Source organism: Anomaloglossus baeobatrachus, chromosome 2, assembly GCF_048569485.1.
Source record: "Anomaloglossus baeobatrachus isolate aAnoBae1 chromosome 2, aAnoBae1.hap1, whole genome shotgun sequence".
In the NCBI taxonomy this organism is placed as follows: domain Eukaryota; kingdom Metazoa; phylum Chordata; class Amphibia; order Anura; family Aromobatidae; genus Anomaloglossus; species Anomaloglossus baeobatrachus.
Window position 1 is genome coordinate 478,502,224 of NC_134354.1, and position 15,338 is coordinate 478,517,561.

Sequence of the window (15,338 nt, forward strand, 5' to 3'; positions counted from 1 at the left end):
GAATTGTGGAGTGGGGAGTATGCTATGAGAGCCATATAATGAATTGTGGAGTGGGGAGGATGCTATAAGGGCCTTATAATAAACTGTGGGGTGGCGGGATGGTATGATGGGCATATAATGAATTGTGGGGTGGTGATAACACTATAAGGGCCATATAATAAACTGTGGGGTGGGGAGGATGCTCTGAGGGCCATATAATGAATTGTGGGGTGGTGAGGACACTATCAGGGCCATATAATAAACTGTGGGGTGGGGAGGATGCTCTGAGGGCCATATAATGAATTGTGGGGTGGTGAGGACACTATCAGGGCCATATAATAAACTGTAGGATGGGGAGGATGCTATGATTGCCATACAATGAATTTGGGGGGTAACATCATCTGTTTCCCCACATATGTAACATTACCTGCTTCCCCATGCATCCCCACCCCAACATGCAGCTCCATACAACTAACCCTAAACCTCCCCATCCAGTCCCCCCAGTACGCAGCCCCCCTCCGCATAACATAACCCCCTTCCCTATACAGTTCCCCACATGTAAAATCACTCCTTTCCCCACACAGCCCCCAGCACACATCACCCCCTTCCCCATGCAGCTCCAGGCAAAAAACCATAGCCCTTCCCCAATGCAGCTCTGGAGCATGCAGGACTTCAGCACGCAGCCTCCCAACACACAGCTCCCAGCACATAACCCCCCACCATGCAGCCCCTCAGCACATAGCCTTCCAACATGGAGCCCCTCAGCATGCAGTATGCTGAGGGGCATATACAGCAGGGGCGTAACTACCACGGTCGCAGCGGTCGCCACTGCGACCGGGCCCGGGAGGTTAGGGGCCCGCCCTGAAGATAAACAGCTGATCGTGTCAGGGAGCGAGAGCTGCATTACTTAACTTGTAACTATACTATACGATCTCTTTTACAAGTGGCCGGCTCCGCCCCCTCCAGCCTCTTTACCTGTGACCTCGGGCTGACTGCCTGCCGCGTCCTCTACTCTTTTACAGACAGGGTATGGAGACAGTGACTGGCTGCTGTTTGTGACTGTGGATGCATGTCGGCAGTCGCAGGAAATGAAGATTCAGGTCAGGACTAGAGGCTGCAGACAGTGGCCGACACAGTTACAAAGTTTGTGACTTGTTTGTGAGGCTCAGCCTCTGCTGCCTCCCTCTCCCATTAGCTCTGTAGTAATGGGCAGCCATGTGCTGGACAGGGTCAACAGTAACTATAATGCAGAAAAGTGGATCTGGCCCTTTTTGCATTATATCTTTATTATAACATGTAAAGATTCACCAAGCTGCCAGTGCTTGGAACACTAGAATCTGGGGGGATGGGGGATAAGGGACTGAGGCTGATCTATGAGTTGGTGGGGGTCACAACCCACAGAATCAGTGCCATACAATGAGTGTAAGCAGTGGGGGACGCATTTGGAGCAGTTTGTTGAAGGCAGCCAGGTCCTTTGCACTATATATGGCTAAATGACTGTGCACTGCTGAGTGCTATTACACTGTAACGCTATGTGCACAAGATGGAGATTTGTTTGCAGAAATTTCTGCATCAAGTCTGCATCTACTGGCAGGAGAAATGCTGCAGCAAAAACAAAGGGTTTTGCCACAATTTGGTGCATTATATGTATTTTTGGTTTCGTTTTTTTTTTCCATTACTTTTAATGGGGAAAACGCAGCATAAACACAGAAAGAATTGACATGCTGCAGTTTTTTTTTCTACAACCAAATCTGCAAGGAAAAGATCCTGAACGTGTTCACAATACTTCAGAATTCTCATTTACCATATTTTTCGCTTTGTTAGACGCACTTTTTTCCCCTGAAAACTGGCGGTAAAATGAGGATGCATCTTACAAAACAGATATGGCTTTATGAAGGCGGCGGTGATCGAGCGGGCTCATAAGATGCGCTCAGAGGTGAAACGTGGACAGCATTGATCTGCGGGCAGGCGGGCTGTGAGGGTGTCTCAGCGGCGGGTGCATTGAGCTGACTGCAGGCTCAATTGAATCGCTCACAGTTCACGCGATGAACTTCAAGAAAATGGCCACAGAAGCAGCGCTTGCGCAGATTGACACAATGGACTTTAAGAAAATGGCCATGGAGTCCTATCTACGCACGCGCCACCTCCGCGGCCATTTTCTTGAAGTCCATCTCGTCAAACGCGGATGATTCAATGGAGCCGGCAGTCAGCTCAATGCACCTGCCGCCGAGTTGCCTCCACAGACTACCCGCCGCCATGACACCCTGTGTTGTGACACCTCCACAGCCCGCCCGCAGATCAATGGCGGCCGCTGCAACAACCTTGAGCGCATCCTGTGACCCTGCTCCACCACCACCGCCCTGGTAAGCCATAGCCGAGGGATTCAAATGCGCCCATGGCTACACCCCGAGCCACAGCATCGCTGACCCTCCTGAGCCGCAACACCCCCTCCTCCAAGCCTGCAGAATCGCGACCCTCCTGTGACCTTCCCAAGCCACTACACCACTGCCGCTCCCCCCTGGTGAGCATTAGGATTAAGACGCACTGGGATTATAAAATGGACCCTCTTCAACATTAAAACTTATTTTTTCCTATTTTCCTCCTCTAAATCTGGGGTGCATCTTATGCCAGAAAAGTATTTTATTTTTCATTTTATAAGGATTTCCTGCAGCAGCATTTACTGAACTGTACACTGACAAGCTGCAGAATTTATGCTAAACTGTGAACTGTATATATATATATATATACCTGTCCTCATGGGTGTAACTACCGCGGTCGCAGCGGTCGCGATTGCGACCAGGCCTCGGAGGTCAGCGGCCCGCGGCCGCCCGGCAGATCAGCAGCCAGCTCCTTTCTGTGAGAGGAGCTGCACTGTTCTGCACCAGACCACGCGACGGCTGCTATATGACCCAGTCGCCGCTGCTGACACCGGGCACCCCCTGTCTGGTGTCAGCAGTGGCGTCACTGTGCTCCCGTCTCTCACCGCGCTCCCGTCTCTCACCGCGCTCTGCTTTGATATTGCATAGAGTGGCCGGCGCCGCTCTATGCATCATCAGTCTTCCCCTGTGTCTGCGCGGTGACATCCCTCCTGTGCGACTGCTGTGTGTGGTGAGAGCACAGAGCACAGGAGGACGCCGACCGGAGCCACGGGGGAACGATGACAGAAGTGAGGACGGACAGCGGTGAAACAAGTAGAGGTGAGGACAGAACTGCAGTGGAAGGAGGAGAGGTGAGTACTTGTTTTTTTAATTTTTTTTTTTTATAAATCAGTGAGTACACGGGGAGGCTGGCTGCAGGACACATGGAGTCCTTGGGGAGGCACTGGCTGCAGGACACATGGAGTCCTTGGGGGGGCCCTGGCTGCAGGACACATGGAGGCCCTGGGAGGTGCTGGTTGCAGGACACATGGAGTCCTTGCGGGGGAAATTGGTTGCAGGACACATGGAGTCCTGGGGGGGGGGGGGGGGCGTGAGGCTGGCTGCATGACTCATGGAGGCCTGGTAAGGGGCTTGCTGCATGACACATGGAGACCCTGGGGGGGCTGGCTGCATGACACATGGAGGTCTCTGGGGCTGCATGATACATGGAGGTCTATGGGGCTGCATAATAAACATGAAGGACACCTTATACATGGACTATATAAGTGCATTGTACATGGAGAAGTATGGGGCTGCATAATACAATATGAAGGTTTATGGGGCTGCATTGTAATACATATAGAACTATGGGGGCTACATTATAATATATGGAGGCTACTTTATATATGGAGGACTATGGGGGTGCATTATAAAACATGGAGGACTGTGGTGCAGTATAATACATGGAGAACTATGGGGTGAATTATAATACATGGAGGACTATGGGAAATGCATTATAATACATGGAGGACTATGGAAGGGTATTCTAATATATGAAGGGTTATGTGGGACCCTTTATACTATATGGAAGGCTATGTGGGGGCCATTATAGTTTTTGAAGAACTATATACGAGGGGGGACAAAGATACAAACATGGGATGGGAACGTTTTATGCTGAGGAAAAAAGGCTCTTTCCCTCAGCACCCAGATTTCCCATGCTCTGATATGGGAAAGCTGGGTGCTGAGGGAATGATGTATAGCAGAGCATGGGAAAGCTGGGTGCCGAGGACAAGATGGATATCAGAACATGGGAAAGCTGTGTGCTGAGGGTAAGAGCCAAGTGTCAGCATCATAATCCTGTACCCCGAGTGTCAGTGTCATTATCCCGTACCCTAAGTGTCGGTGCACGTACAGGGGGGGCCCCGGTACAAATTTTGCACCAGGGCCCATCAAATTCTAGTTACGCCACTGATATACAGTATGTGCACACATGGGAGAGGCCTGTCAATCAGTTGGAAAAGTCAGCCGGGGACGTAATTGGACTACTCAGTCCCTAGGCAGCTTATCAAACTTTTATCAGAAACATCGCAACATTATAGAATACAACATTACTGTCTGCTATCATGCAGCCAGGCTCTGATTCATGAAACCGATAGTTGGGTCAGGTTGAATCAAATAACAGGTTACCTTCAAAATTGCCTTAAATCTGGGAATATATTACAATTAGTCAATTTCCCTGTCTAAAACTATAATATAATGAATTATCCAATTATTATTTCTTGGATCTAATGACCGTTTCAAATGTCAGTGATTTATGGCTTTTTTTGTAACAGTTTAAGTTACTAACAGTTAAATGCATGATGCTCTCATGCTCCCATAATGTATCTCCACCTTTCTTATGTTTTATATATCTATTGCAGGCTTTTACAGTTGTTACTGTGTTCAATTCAATGACCTCGTCTCTCAAGATGATACCACTAGCTGTAAGAGCAGCCTCAGAAGCTTCAGTGTCCATCTCTAGATTTCAGGTTGGATGATGTGCTTTACTCTTTTGGTATTAGATTGTGATTAGAGATGAGCGCTCCTGTTGAAGCTCAGTTCGGTGGGTTCAGCCGGACTTTAGATAAACTTCTGTTCGGGACCTGGACTTGACCTGAACCCCAATGGAAGTCACTGATTGGGCAGTTCAGCTCTCCACCCACATTCAGCCAGCCATAAACAGATCACTTCTGGAAGCGGGAGGGTGGGATTTTTTTTTATATTTTTTTTGTACACACTGCATGCAATAACGCTGATGTTACCCCAGTGCGAGCCATTCAGAGACTGCAAGCAGCTCCCCCTTTGCCGATCACTGAGCGTACCTGAGCACAGCGATGCTCGTTTGTGTGGTTCCATACGTAAAGCATCCAAATTCCAAACTCGAACACTGATTTTTTCTTTCTAGTCTGTGTTTGTACCCAACACCAAACTTTACTGTTCGGGTCCACTCATCTCTAATTGCGACAGTTCTTGGTGATTCTTAATGATAAGTTTTCATTCTATATTATAAAAAACTACATATGCTAAAACATGTAACTAAAAGTCGTCAGACAAAGGCAAACAAATCAAGTGCAAACTGAACACAGTATGGTTGGGTACTAGATCTCTGGTTAATCACCTGTTGCCCTTTAACACTAGAACTACTGAGGTAGTCATTTTGACTACTTTGCACTATGTATTTCTATATAGGTGTCACGAGTCCAGTAGTTCTAGTGTTAATGGCTTCTCATTAGTATTCCATTTTGGACTAACTTGATTCAATGTCATGCATCCTGTGGTTTGGGCAGCATTATTACCTGGCTAGTCCACTTTAAGAGCTACAGGACACATAATTTGTGAATGGGAAGACCAGTAGTCAAGGCTGATTCCTGCCAGCTTCTCGCCTCCCAGCTCAGCTTGATTGATAAGTCCCTCTCTTTGCACAAATAATCAAAATAATTTCTGTGGAAAAAGAAGCGCAATAGGGTCTTACCCCGGTATATAAGGGGTCTTAAGATAAGTAATCCTACTCACCAGATCAGGTTGTGAAAGTCACAACTCCTATGCAAGCATGTAACTCCAGGTCACGGCAGCAGTCCCCGGTTGGCAGATAACGGAAAACAGTAGAGAGGGGTTTCACACCGCGCCAATGACCGACAACTCCTGAAATTTCAGATCAATGCTTCTTTATTTCACGCACAGGTCAAGTCAACGCGTTTCAAGAGTCTTAGCTCTCTTCATCAGGACAAGCTGGCAAAGAACATCAAATCTCGATTTGATGTTCTTTGCCAGCTTGTCCTGATGAAGAGAGCTAAGACTCTTGAAACGCGTTGACTTGACCTGTGCGTGAAATAAAGAAGCATTGATCTGAAATTTCAGGAGTTGTCGGTCATTGGCGCGGTGTGAAACCCCTCTCTACTGTTTTCCGTTATTTGCACAAATAATGGGAGACCTGTCAATAAAGCAGAACTGGGAAGGAAGAAGCAGGAAAGGACCTGTCCTCGATGACTAGACTCCCCATTCCCAACTCATTCTTCAATTACATACTTTCAGAAACACTACAGTGTTTATGCCATAAGATAATTTGACCTTGACTCATACTTTCTATGGTTTGGGCAGCAATAATCACCTGCAATGTCTACATGTAAATAAATGGTAAGTACACAAGTCACTCACTTGACATATAGAAAGTGTAGATGCAAATAGAGCACCTCACAAGGCCTGAGGGGTTACTCGTTGCCGGGCCGGTGAAGGGTCAGGGGGATGTCATGGGTGGCCTGCCTGGTTTCGTGCCCCCGAGGTGTCCATGGAAAGGGATGGATGAGGGTTAGGAGAGGATGAGGGTAGTAGTGGATGATGGTGAGGATGATTGTCTCGTGATGCCACCTGCGGTACGCGGTTAGCTGCCACTGCTGTCGCTGTCTTCAAAGGCGGATAGTTGCAGCAGGGAAGATAGTTCTGCTCCCCACAGGTGGAGCGGGCCCCGGGAAGGATGATGGGATGGCAGTCTATGGTGGTGTGCTGGGGTGCAGTAACTATACAACACAGGCCGGTAGTTTCTTTTACCTTTTACTGTTGTAGTCCCGAGTTACAGTGGTCCAGTCAGCCTGGAAGCAGTGGGGGATCTCTCCTTGCCCGGTGAGTTGGAGGACTTTCTTAGTGCACTCTGTGTATGGGTTGCTGTGGCCTGAAGCAGCACAGCGTCCCTCTTCCTAGATGCAATTTTCCTTGCCCCTTGTGGCGGGCAGCACAAGCCGGATGCAGTGCTCGCTTGTATTTCTGCGGCCCCGGGCTCTATAATGGTACTTCGAGTAGGAGATGTAGAATCTCCTGCTGTCCAGGTTTTACTGCTGGGCCATTAGCACCCGACAGTCGAGGACCCCGGTGTCCTGGTTCTTGCGCTCAGTCCTGGAAAGCTTGCATTCAGCTCTCTTACTGCTACCGTTCTCTTTGGTCGCCTCTCGTGTTCTGAGGTCTCCCTTCCTTTTCCCTGTCTAACCCCTCCCCAGCCCAGAATGCACAGAGAAACTCCCAACCAGGACTTGAGCTCCCTCTTCTGGCCTGAGTTAGGAAGTGTTGTGTGTGTGATTGCACCTGACAAGGAGATCTCCCTGCTGCTTCCAGGCATAGATTTCCCCCCTGGGGAGGAGAACAAAGCCACTGTGGCTCCCATGATCACTGGGGTGCCACACAAACTTTGCTCTAAATCTACTGATTTTTTTATATAGTGATCATTGTATTAGATGACAATTGAATGTTCAATATAGGTCATTAAAAATGTTGGCATCTTTCAGATTTTCTGCTAATATGCTTGGTAAAGGCTGTCCACTGCACAAACAGAACGTTTTGATACACATATTTTTAATTATGCATATGTCATATTGCACTTTTCATATTTTCATTCTTACATATAGCTATTGGATTTTTCATGTCAGTATTCACACAGCAGTTTCTGCTTTTCATATATTCCCCTTACATAGTCACTGGTGTGCATACCTCCTCTCCATATAGTGTAGATTTTTTAGGTTTTTGCACCCAGTTCAGACATAGAATAGTGTTCCAGACGTTATTTCTTGATTGATTTGTAGTCTTTCGTTTGTGAACCCGGCCCCACCCACACCTATTGCCAGTCCACATTATACGCATATATAGCCTGGGTCTCAGCTTCCCATACACGGTAAGTTTTTTAACTGCATGAGAGGATACACACTAGCTAGGGACCCCAACGTAGAGAAATACTTTGGCGTAGTGTTGGGGCTCTGTTGCATTGATCAATTCAATAGCTAAATTTCTCTTTATTCATATGTTCATGGCAGCAATGCAGATTCCATTTTTCATATTTTCATTCTTACATATAGCTATTGGATTTTTCATGTCAGTATTCACACAGCAGTTTCTGCTTTTCATTATATTGTATTCAGACTATCCATCTGGAATGAACGTACAATTGATGCGCTGCTAACTATCCTTTATTTTACTGAATTTTCAAAATGTTAATATATTTTAAATAACAGAGATTGTTCTTGATGGAAGAAATTGATACTAAGAATAATGAGAAAGTAAACCCATATTCCGTTGTTGAATTTCGAGGTGCTTATTTCACTTGGGAGTCAGGGGCATCGGTGAAGTGTAAGGATGAGAAAAACCATACATCAGAAGATCGAGACGCTAAAAGACAACTTATTCAGATGACTCCATCACAACTAGAAGAAGAGAAATGCCAAAATTCCGAAGAAAAACAAACATCCCCTGAATCAGTGGGTTCACGTGTGCTCCTTAATATTACTTTTTCTCTGCAAAAGGTAATGTACTGTATATTATCTAATATATTACCTTATGTTTGTGCAGTATGACGTTTATTATGCAAACTGTAATATGAGTTTAGGAGTTTCTACCCCAAACCTGACATTATTAAAGCTGACCAGCCAGCAGATTTCACAATGCAAACTGCGTACATTATGACTTAGATCTCTTAGAACCTATGAGGCTAGGGTACTAACTTTAAACCTCCATATTAGAATAGTTGTATAATCCTTTTTACAACTTTAGGGAATCGCTCACATTTGCTTATAAATACGCTGAGTGCAAGCCGATAAAAAAATCGGATTGCACTCGCACCAATGTTACTCAATGAGTCGGTGCTAATCTGCGATTTTTTTTTCCGCGGCTGTTTTTGACCTGAGGAAAGAAAATATTGCAGCATGCTGTGGATATTGGAAAAGACTTGCCAATGCAAATCTATGGGTGCAAGAAAAAAAAATGACTGTTACAAGAACCATCTGCATGCCATCTGATTTTTACAGATACATTACCATTCTGTAGCATAGGACACTGAAAATGGTCCTGCAAATTATTGTAAAATAATAGCTGCTTAGACAAAACGCATTGTATACGGATATCATACAGGTGGTAGGCGAGAAAAAAAATTGCACAATCACATAGCACTCACACGACATATGGAATACCAAACGGATTTCACTCAGCCAACTTTTCTATGCAGATTTCAGCAAACCATTAATATTAATTTTTGCCCACCAAGCCTAATTGAAAAATCCCTCTTTATTGCTCCTCCATGCCACTGCTCAGATGTCATACTGGATGAGCAGAGACTGAATACATTAAAGCCCACTTTACACGTTGCAATTAGTTGTACAATCGCATTTGCGATGTGACACGCCCAGGTTGCATACGGGATCTATGAGATTTCACGTTGGTCGTTCATTTGCTGTCACACGAGCGTTAGTAGTCTATGTTAAATTGGTCAATTTTGTGTGCGCTCCTTTAGATCATGTGTTCTGTGACGTATGCATTGAGCACCTTTTTTTTTTTTTATTTATTGACTTGACAAGCGTGTGTAATGTGTAGGGATGCGTTTTTACTATGTCATCTGCCATTCAGCTCTGCTACATGGCCGCTAACAGCAGACACAGACAGCCATGTAGCAGCGGTGAATGGCAGATGACAGCAGACACAGAGAGAGCCGCACTGTCAGAATGAACTCGGGTAAACTTAACCCGACTTCATTGTCATGCTGCGGCTCTGTCTGTGTCGCGCCCTGATTAGCGGTCACCAGTGAAGACTCACCGGTGACCGCTAATCTCCTGAGTAACTGAAGTTAGCAGCCCTCTCTCATATACTCACCAATCCCCGATCCCCGGCGCTGCACGGCGTTCACACTGCTCCGGCGGCTTTTACTGTTTTGAAAAAGCCGGCCGCCCATTAAACAATTTCGTATTCCCTGCTTTCCCCGCCCACCAGCGCCTATGATTGGTTACAGTGAGACACGCCCCCACTCTGAGTGACAGGTGTCACACTGCACCCAATCACAGCAGCCGGTGGGCGTGTCTATACTGTGTAGTGAAATAAATAATTAAATAATTAAAAAAAACGGCGTGCGGTTCCCCCCATTTTTAAAACCAGCCAGATAAAGCCATACGGCTGAAGGCTGGTATTCTCAGGATGGGGAGCTCCACGTTATGGGGAGCCCCCCACCCTAACAATTTCAGTCAGCAGCCGCCCAGAATTGCCGCATACATTATATGCGACAGTTCTGGGACTGTACCCGGCTCTTCCCGATTTGCCCTGGTGCGTTGGCAAATCGGGGTAATAAGGAGTTATTGGCAGCCCATAGCTGCCAATAAGTCCTAGATTAATCATGTCAGGCGTCTATGAGACACCTTCCATGATTAATCTGTAAGTTACAGTAAATAAACACACACACCAGAAAAAATCCTTTATTAGAAATAAAAACACACACATATTCCCTGGTTCACCACTTTAATCAGCCCCAAAAAGCCCTCCTTGTCCGGCGTAATCCAGGATGATCCAGCGTCGCATCCAGCGCTGCTGCATGGAGGTGACCGGAGCTGCAGCACACACAGCCGCTCCGGTCACCTCCACACAGCAAATGAACACAGCTGCGCGATCAGCTGCTGTCACTGAGGTTACCCGCGGCCACCGCTGCATCCACCGGTGGCCGCGGGTAACCTCAGTGACAGCAGCTGATCGCACGGCTGTCTTCATTACCTGCGTGGAGGTGACCGGAGCGGCTGTGTCTGCTGCGGCTCCGGTCACCTCCATGCAGCTGCGGTGGAAGCGACGCTGGATCATCCTGGATTACGCCGGACAAGGAGGGCTTTTTGGGGCTGATTAAAGTGGTGAACCAGGGAATATGTGTGTGTTTTTATTTCTAATAAAGGATTTTTTCTGGTGTGTGTGTTTATTTACTGTAACTTACAGATTAATCATGGAAGGTGTCTCATAGACGCCTGACATGATTAATCTAGGACTTATTGGCAGCTATGGGCTGCCAATAACTCCTTATTACCCCGATTTGCCAACGCACCAGGGTAAATCGGGAAGAGCCGGGTACAGTCCCAGAACTGTCGCATATAATGTATGCGGCAATTCTGGGCGGCTGTTGGCTGAAATTGTTAGGGTGGGGGGCTCCCCATAACGTGGAGCTCCCCATCCTGAGAATACCAGCCTTCAGCCGTATGGCTTTATCTGGCTGGTTTTAAAAATGGGGGGAACCGCACGCCGTTTTTTTTAATTATTTAATTATTTATTTCACTACACAGTATAGACACGCCCACCGGCTGCTGTGATTGGGTGCAGTGTGACACCTGTCACTCAGAGTGGGGGCGTGTCTCACTGTAACCAATCATAGGCGCCGGTGCGCGGGGAAAGCAGGGAATAGGAGATTGTTTAATGGGCGGCCGGCTTTTTCAAAACAGTAAAAGCCGCCGGAGCAGTGTGAATGCCGTGCAGCGCCAGGGATCGGGGATCGGTGAGTATATGAGAGAGGGGGATAGACTGACATGGACAGAGAGTGAGGGACAGAGATAGTGACCGACTGACAGAGATTAGTGCATGACAGACATTGTGAGGCGCTTCAGAACGCAGCTTTTCAGCTGCGCTCTGAAGCAGACCTTTTTTACGCTGCGGTGCAGAGCGCACACCTGCGCACATAGCATCAGACAACAAAATCGTATGAGGGATGTCACACGTTACAATTCACTAGGTTCTTGCAACAAAACGCTCAATTCTAGAGAATGATACGATGTGTTTGCGATCAACGGTTTTGCGTTCAATCCTGATCGCATGTAGCTGTCACACGCAGATACGTCACAAACGATGCCGGATGTGCGTCACTTACAACTTGACCCCAACGACGGATTGTGAGATATATTGAAGCGTGTGTAGCGGGCTTTAGACTCATGAGTTTCATCTTATAGCTGTAATCATAAAATACTCATTTTAATATATGGATTTTACAAAGCACAGTGTGAGGCTGCGCTCACTGAATGTGATAGGGGATACTCGCTTGGTTGCTAGATTGAGGCACACACAGGGACAGTTTCTATTTAAAAGGTCCAGCCATTTTATTAAAGCACACCTGAACTGCTTTTCAGAAACAAAACATGAGCCTTCCTTCGGTTATACTGAAATATTTATGACATTCTGTCTGTTTTATTCGCGGGTACACCCGAACGGCATTGGAGGAAAATCCTAGTAGTAATATCCCAATGGAGGTATCGTACCATCCACTCACTGACCTCTGTCAGTACACAACCCCTTTTTCCTGAGTTTTCCTTCCAGGAGTTATGCTCCACATGCTGACTCCTGTCAGTGTCGACGTTCAGGAAGACTGCCTCTCTGGAGTTACTGTCCAGGAGCTATTGCAGGCTCCAAACACTGACTCCTGTCAGTCCAGACCCTCAGGAGGACTGCCGCTTCCTAAACACAGAGCCACCACAGGCTCCACACACATCTGGCCTCCTTGCCAGTGTGTCTCCAGGAAGTCTGCAGCAGGCTCTACCCACACGGTCTCCTTGCAGGGTACATTTGGTCTCAATAAAACACACACATGAGACACACCCATGGGTGGAGGTATATGAATAGCCAGACCTGCCCAGCACTCTGAAAGCTGAGACCACTAACAACCCTTGTGTAACTATAAGTCCCAGAGTAAACATTCCAGGTTTACATAGCAGAGGAATACTGCCTCTGCGACACATACCGGCCATTACTTATATAGCCGGTCACTACCTCACAACAGCCACCACATCAGGTGTAAGAGATCTATTCAATATCATATGCAGCTTATTATTAATGTGAAATCTAGTGACAGATCTGCTTTGAAAGGAATGGTAGCATTCAGCCTATTCACCTACTTGTACCTCTATAGAAAAACAATAGACTGGAGGAAATAAGAAAATCTGGCCAACATACACACTCTATGCAGATGCTGCAGATTTCAATGGCAAATCCTAAATCTAATATCAGTAATAAAATTATACCATGAGACATATGCGACATGATTGCAGTTATTTACCCGTGAGAGATGCCTACCTGCATCTGTGTGTAAAATTATTTTTTTGCTTTCAGATGGAGAGAATAAAGCTTGTTCTCCTAAAACTATATTTACACACAGATTTCTTTCCCATCAGACCAATCTCACAGATGATAAAATTTGAGTTAGTAATTTACACTGAGAGATATTCTCGTCTTTCTCATCTGTTGTAATCATCCTAAAATAAAGCATTTCTATTCATGTATAATGGAATTGTCTGTTGACATGCAAACATCATTGAGTTTGGCAGACACATTTTGAAGCCTGTTAGATAATTTTTTTCTGTGACATTTCTGTGACATTACATAGATTTCAACCAGATCAAATGACCATCTGCGTAAATGCAACCAAGGGCTGACCAAACGGATTGGATGGCTGTTGTTGAATGATGCTTTGGCCAATGGTTCAGTTGACAGCCGTCTCAGCTGACACAGCCATACACATGAGGACTCGCTGGCCAAAAACATTTAGGTTCTCTATTAGAAAGCCGCCAGCTGACATGTGTCTTATGATAGGGAGAACAAAGCAATTGGCAGTCCAAAATCAGGCATGCACGAGCTCTCTTGACCATCAGTCACCCGGTGCCCCAATGCACATTAGACTGTTGACAGAACCAATCAATATTGACAGGTTCAGAAACTTTTACACTAATGTGTATGGGAGCCTTAACCCCTTAAGGACGAAGCCAGTTTTGTACTTAATGACCAGGCCATTTTTTGCAATTCTGACCAGTGTCACTTTATGAGGTTATAACTCTGGAACGCTTCAACGGATCCCGGTGATTCTGACATTGTTTTTTCATGACATATTGTACTTCATGATAGTTATCAATTTAGAACGATATTTTTTGCTTTTATTTGTGAAAAAATCGGAAATTTGATGAAAATTTTGAAAATTTTGCAATTTTCAAACTTTTAATTTTTATGCCCTTAACCCAGAGAGTTATGTCACACAAAACAGTTAATAAATAACATTTCCCACATGTCTACTTTACATTAGCGCAATTTCTGAAACAAAATTTTTCGGGGTTAGGAAGTTAGAAAAGGTCAAAGTTCATCAGCAATTTCCCATTTTTTCAACAAAATTCACAAAACCATTTTTTTAGGGACCACATCCCATTTGAAGTGACTTTGAGAGGCCTAAGTGTCAGAAAATACCTAAAAGTGACACCATTCTCAAAACTGCACCCCTCAAAGTACTCAAAACCACATCCAAGAAGTTTATTAACCCTTCAGGTGCTTCACAGGAACTAAAGCAAAGTGGAATGAAAAAAAGCAAAAAATAAAATTTTACCTAAAATGTTGCTCTACCCCAAATTTATTCACTTTTAGAAGAAATAACACAACAAAATGAACCCCAAAACTTGTTACCCACTTTCTTATGAACGCGCCAATACCCCACATGTGGTCAGAAACCTTTGTTTGGACAAATGGGAGGGCTCGGAACAGAAGGAGCAATATTTGAATTTTGGAAAGCAAATTTGGCTGAAATAGATTGCGGGCACCATGTTGCATTTACATGTCCGCTAAGGTACCTAAACAGCAGAAACCCCTCACAAGTGACACCATTTTGGAAACTAGACCCCTTAAGGCTTCTATCTAGGGGTATAGTGAGCATTTTGGATCCACAGGTACTTCACAGATTTTGATAACGTTACGTTGTCACATTGAAAATTTTCATTTTTTTCTCAAAAATGTTGCTTTAGCATCAATTTTTTCACTTTTTCAAGAGGTAATTCCAAAAATTTGACCCCAATGTTTGTTACCCACTTTTTTATGAGCGCGGTGATACCTCACTTGTGGTCTGAAACCTTTGTTTGGAGAAATGGGAGGGCTTGGAACGGAAGGAGCAATATTTGAATTTTGGAAAGGAAATTTGGCTGAAAAAGATTGCGGGCACCATGTCGCATTTGGAGGACCCCTAAGGTACGTAAACAGCAAAAAAACACCACAAGTGACCCCATATTGGAAACTAGGCCCCTCAAGGAATTTATCTTGATGTTTGGCGAGTACCCTGAACCCCCAGGTGCTTTACAGACGTTTATAACGTTGAGCCATGAAAATAAAAAAATAGAATTTTACCACAAAATTGTTACTTCAACCAGGTAGCTTTTTTTTCACAAGGGTAAC

At 45.5% G+C, this 15,338-nt stretch overlaps 1 protein-coding gene across 2 annotated transcripts in view; it reads left to right on the plus strand.

Moving 5' to 3' along the window:
- The window catches only part of LOC142291690 (ATP-binding cassette sub-family C member 5-like), a 229,614-nt gene that overhangs the window by 72,110 nt on the left and 142,166 nt on the right, over positions 1-15,338 (plus strand). For both annotated transcript variants that reach the window (XM_075336404.1, XM_075336405.1), the window contains exons 9-10: positions 4,757-4,864; positions 8,369-8,656. In XM_075336404.1, the coding sequence (XP_075192519.1) occupies positions 4,757-4,864; positions 8,369-8,656 (396 nt within the window). The remainder of the gene's footprint in view (positions 1-4,756; positions 4,865-8,368; positions 8,657-15,338) is intronic.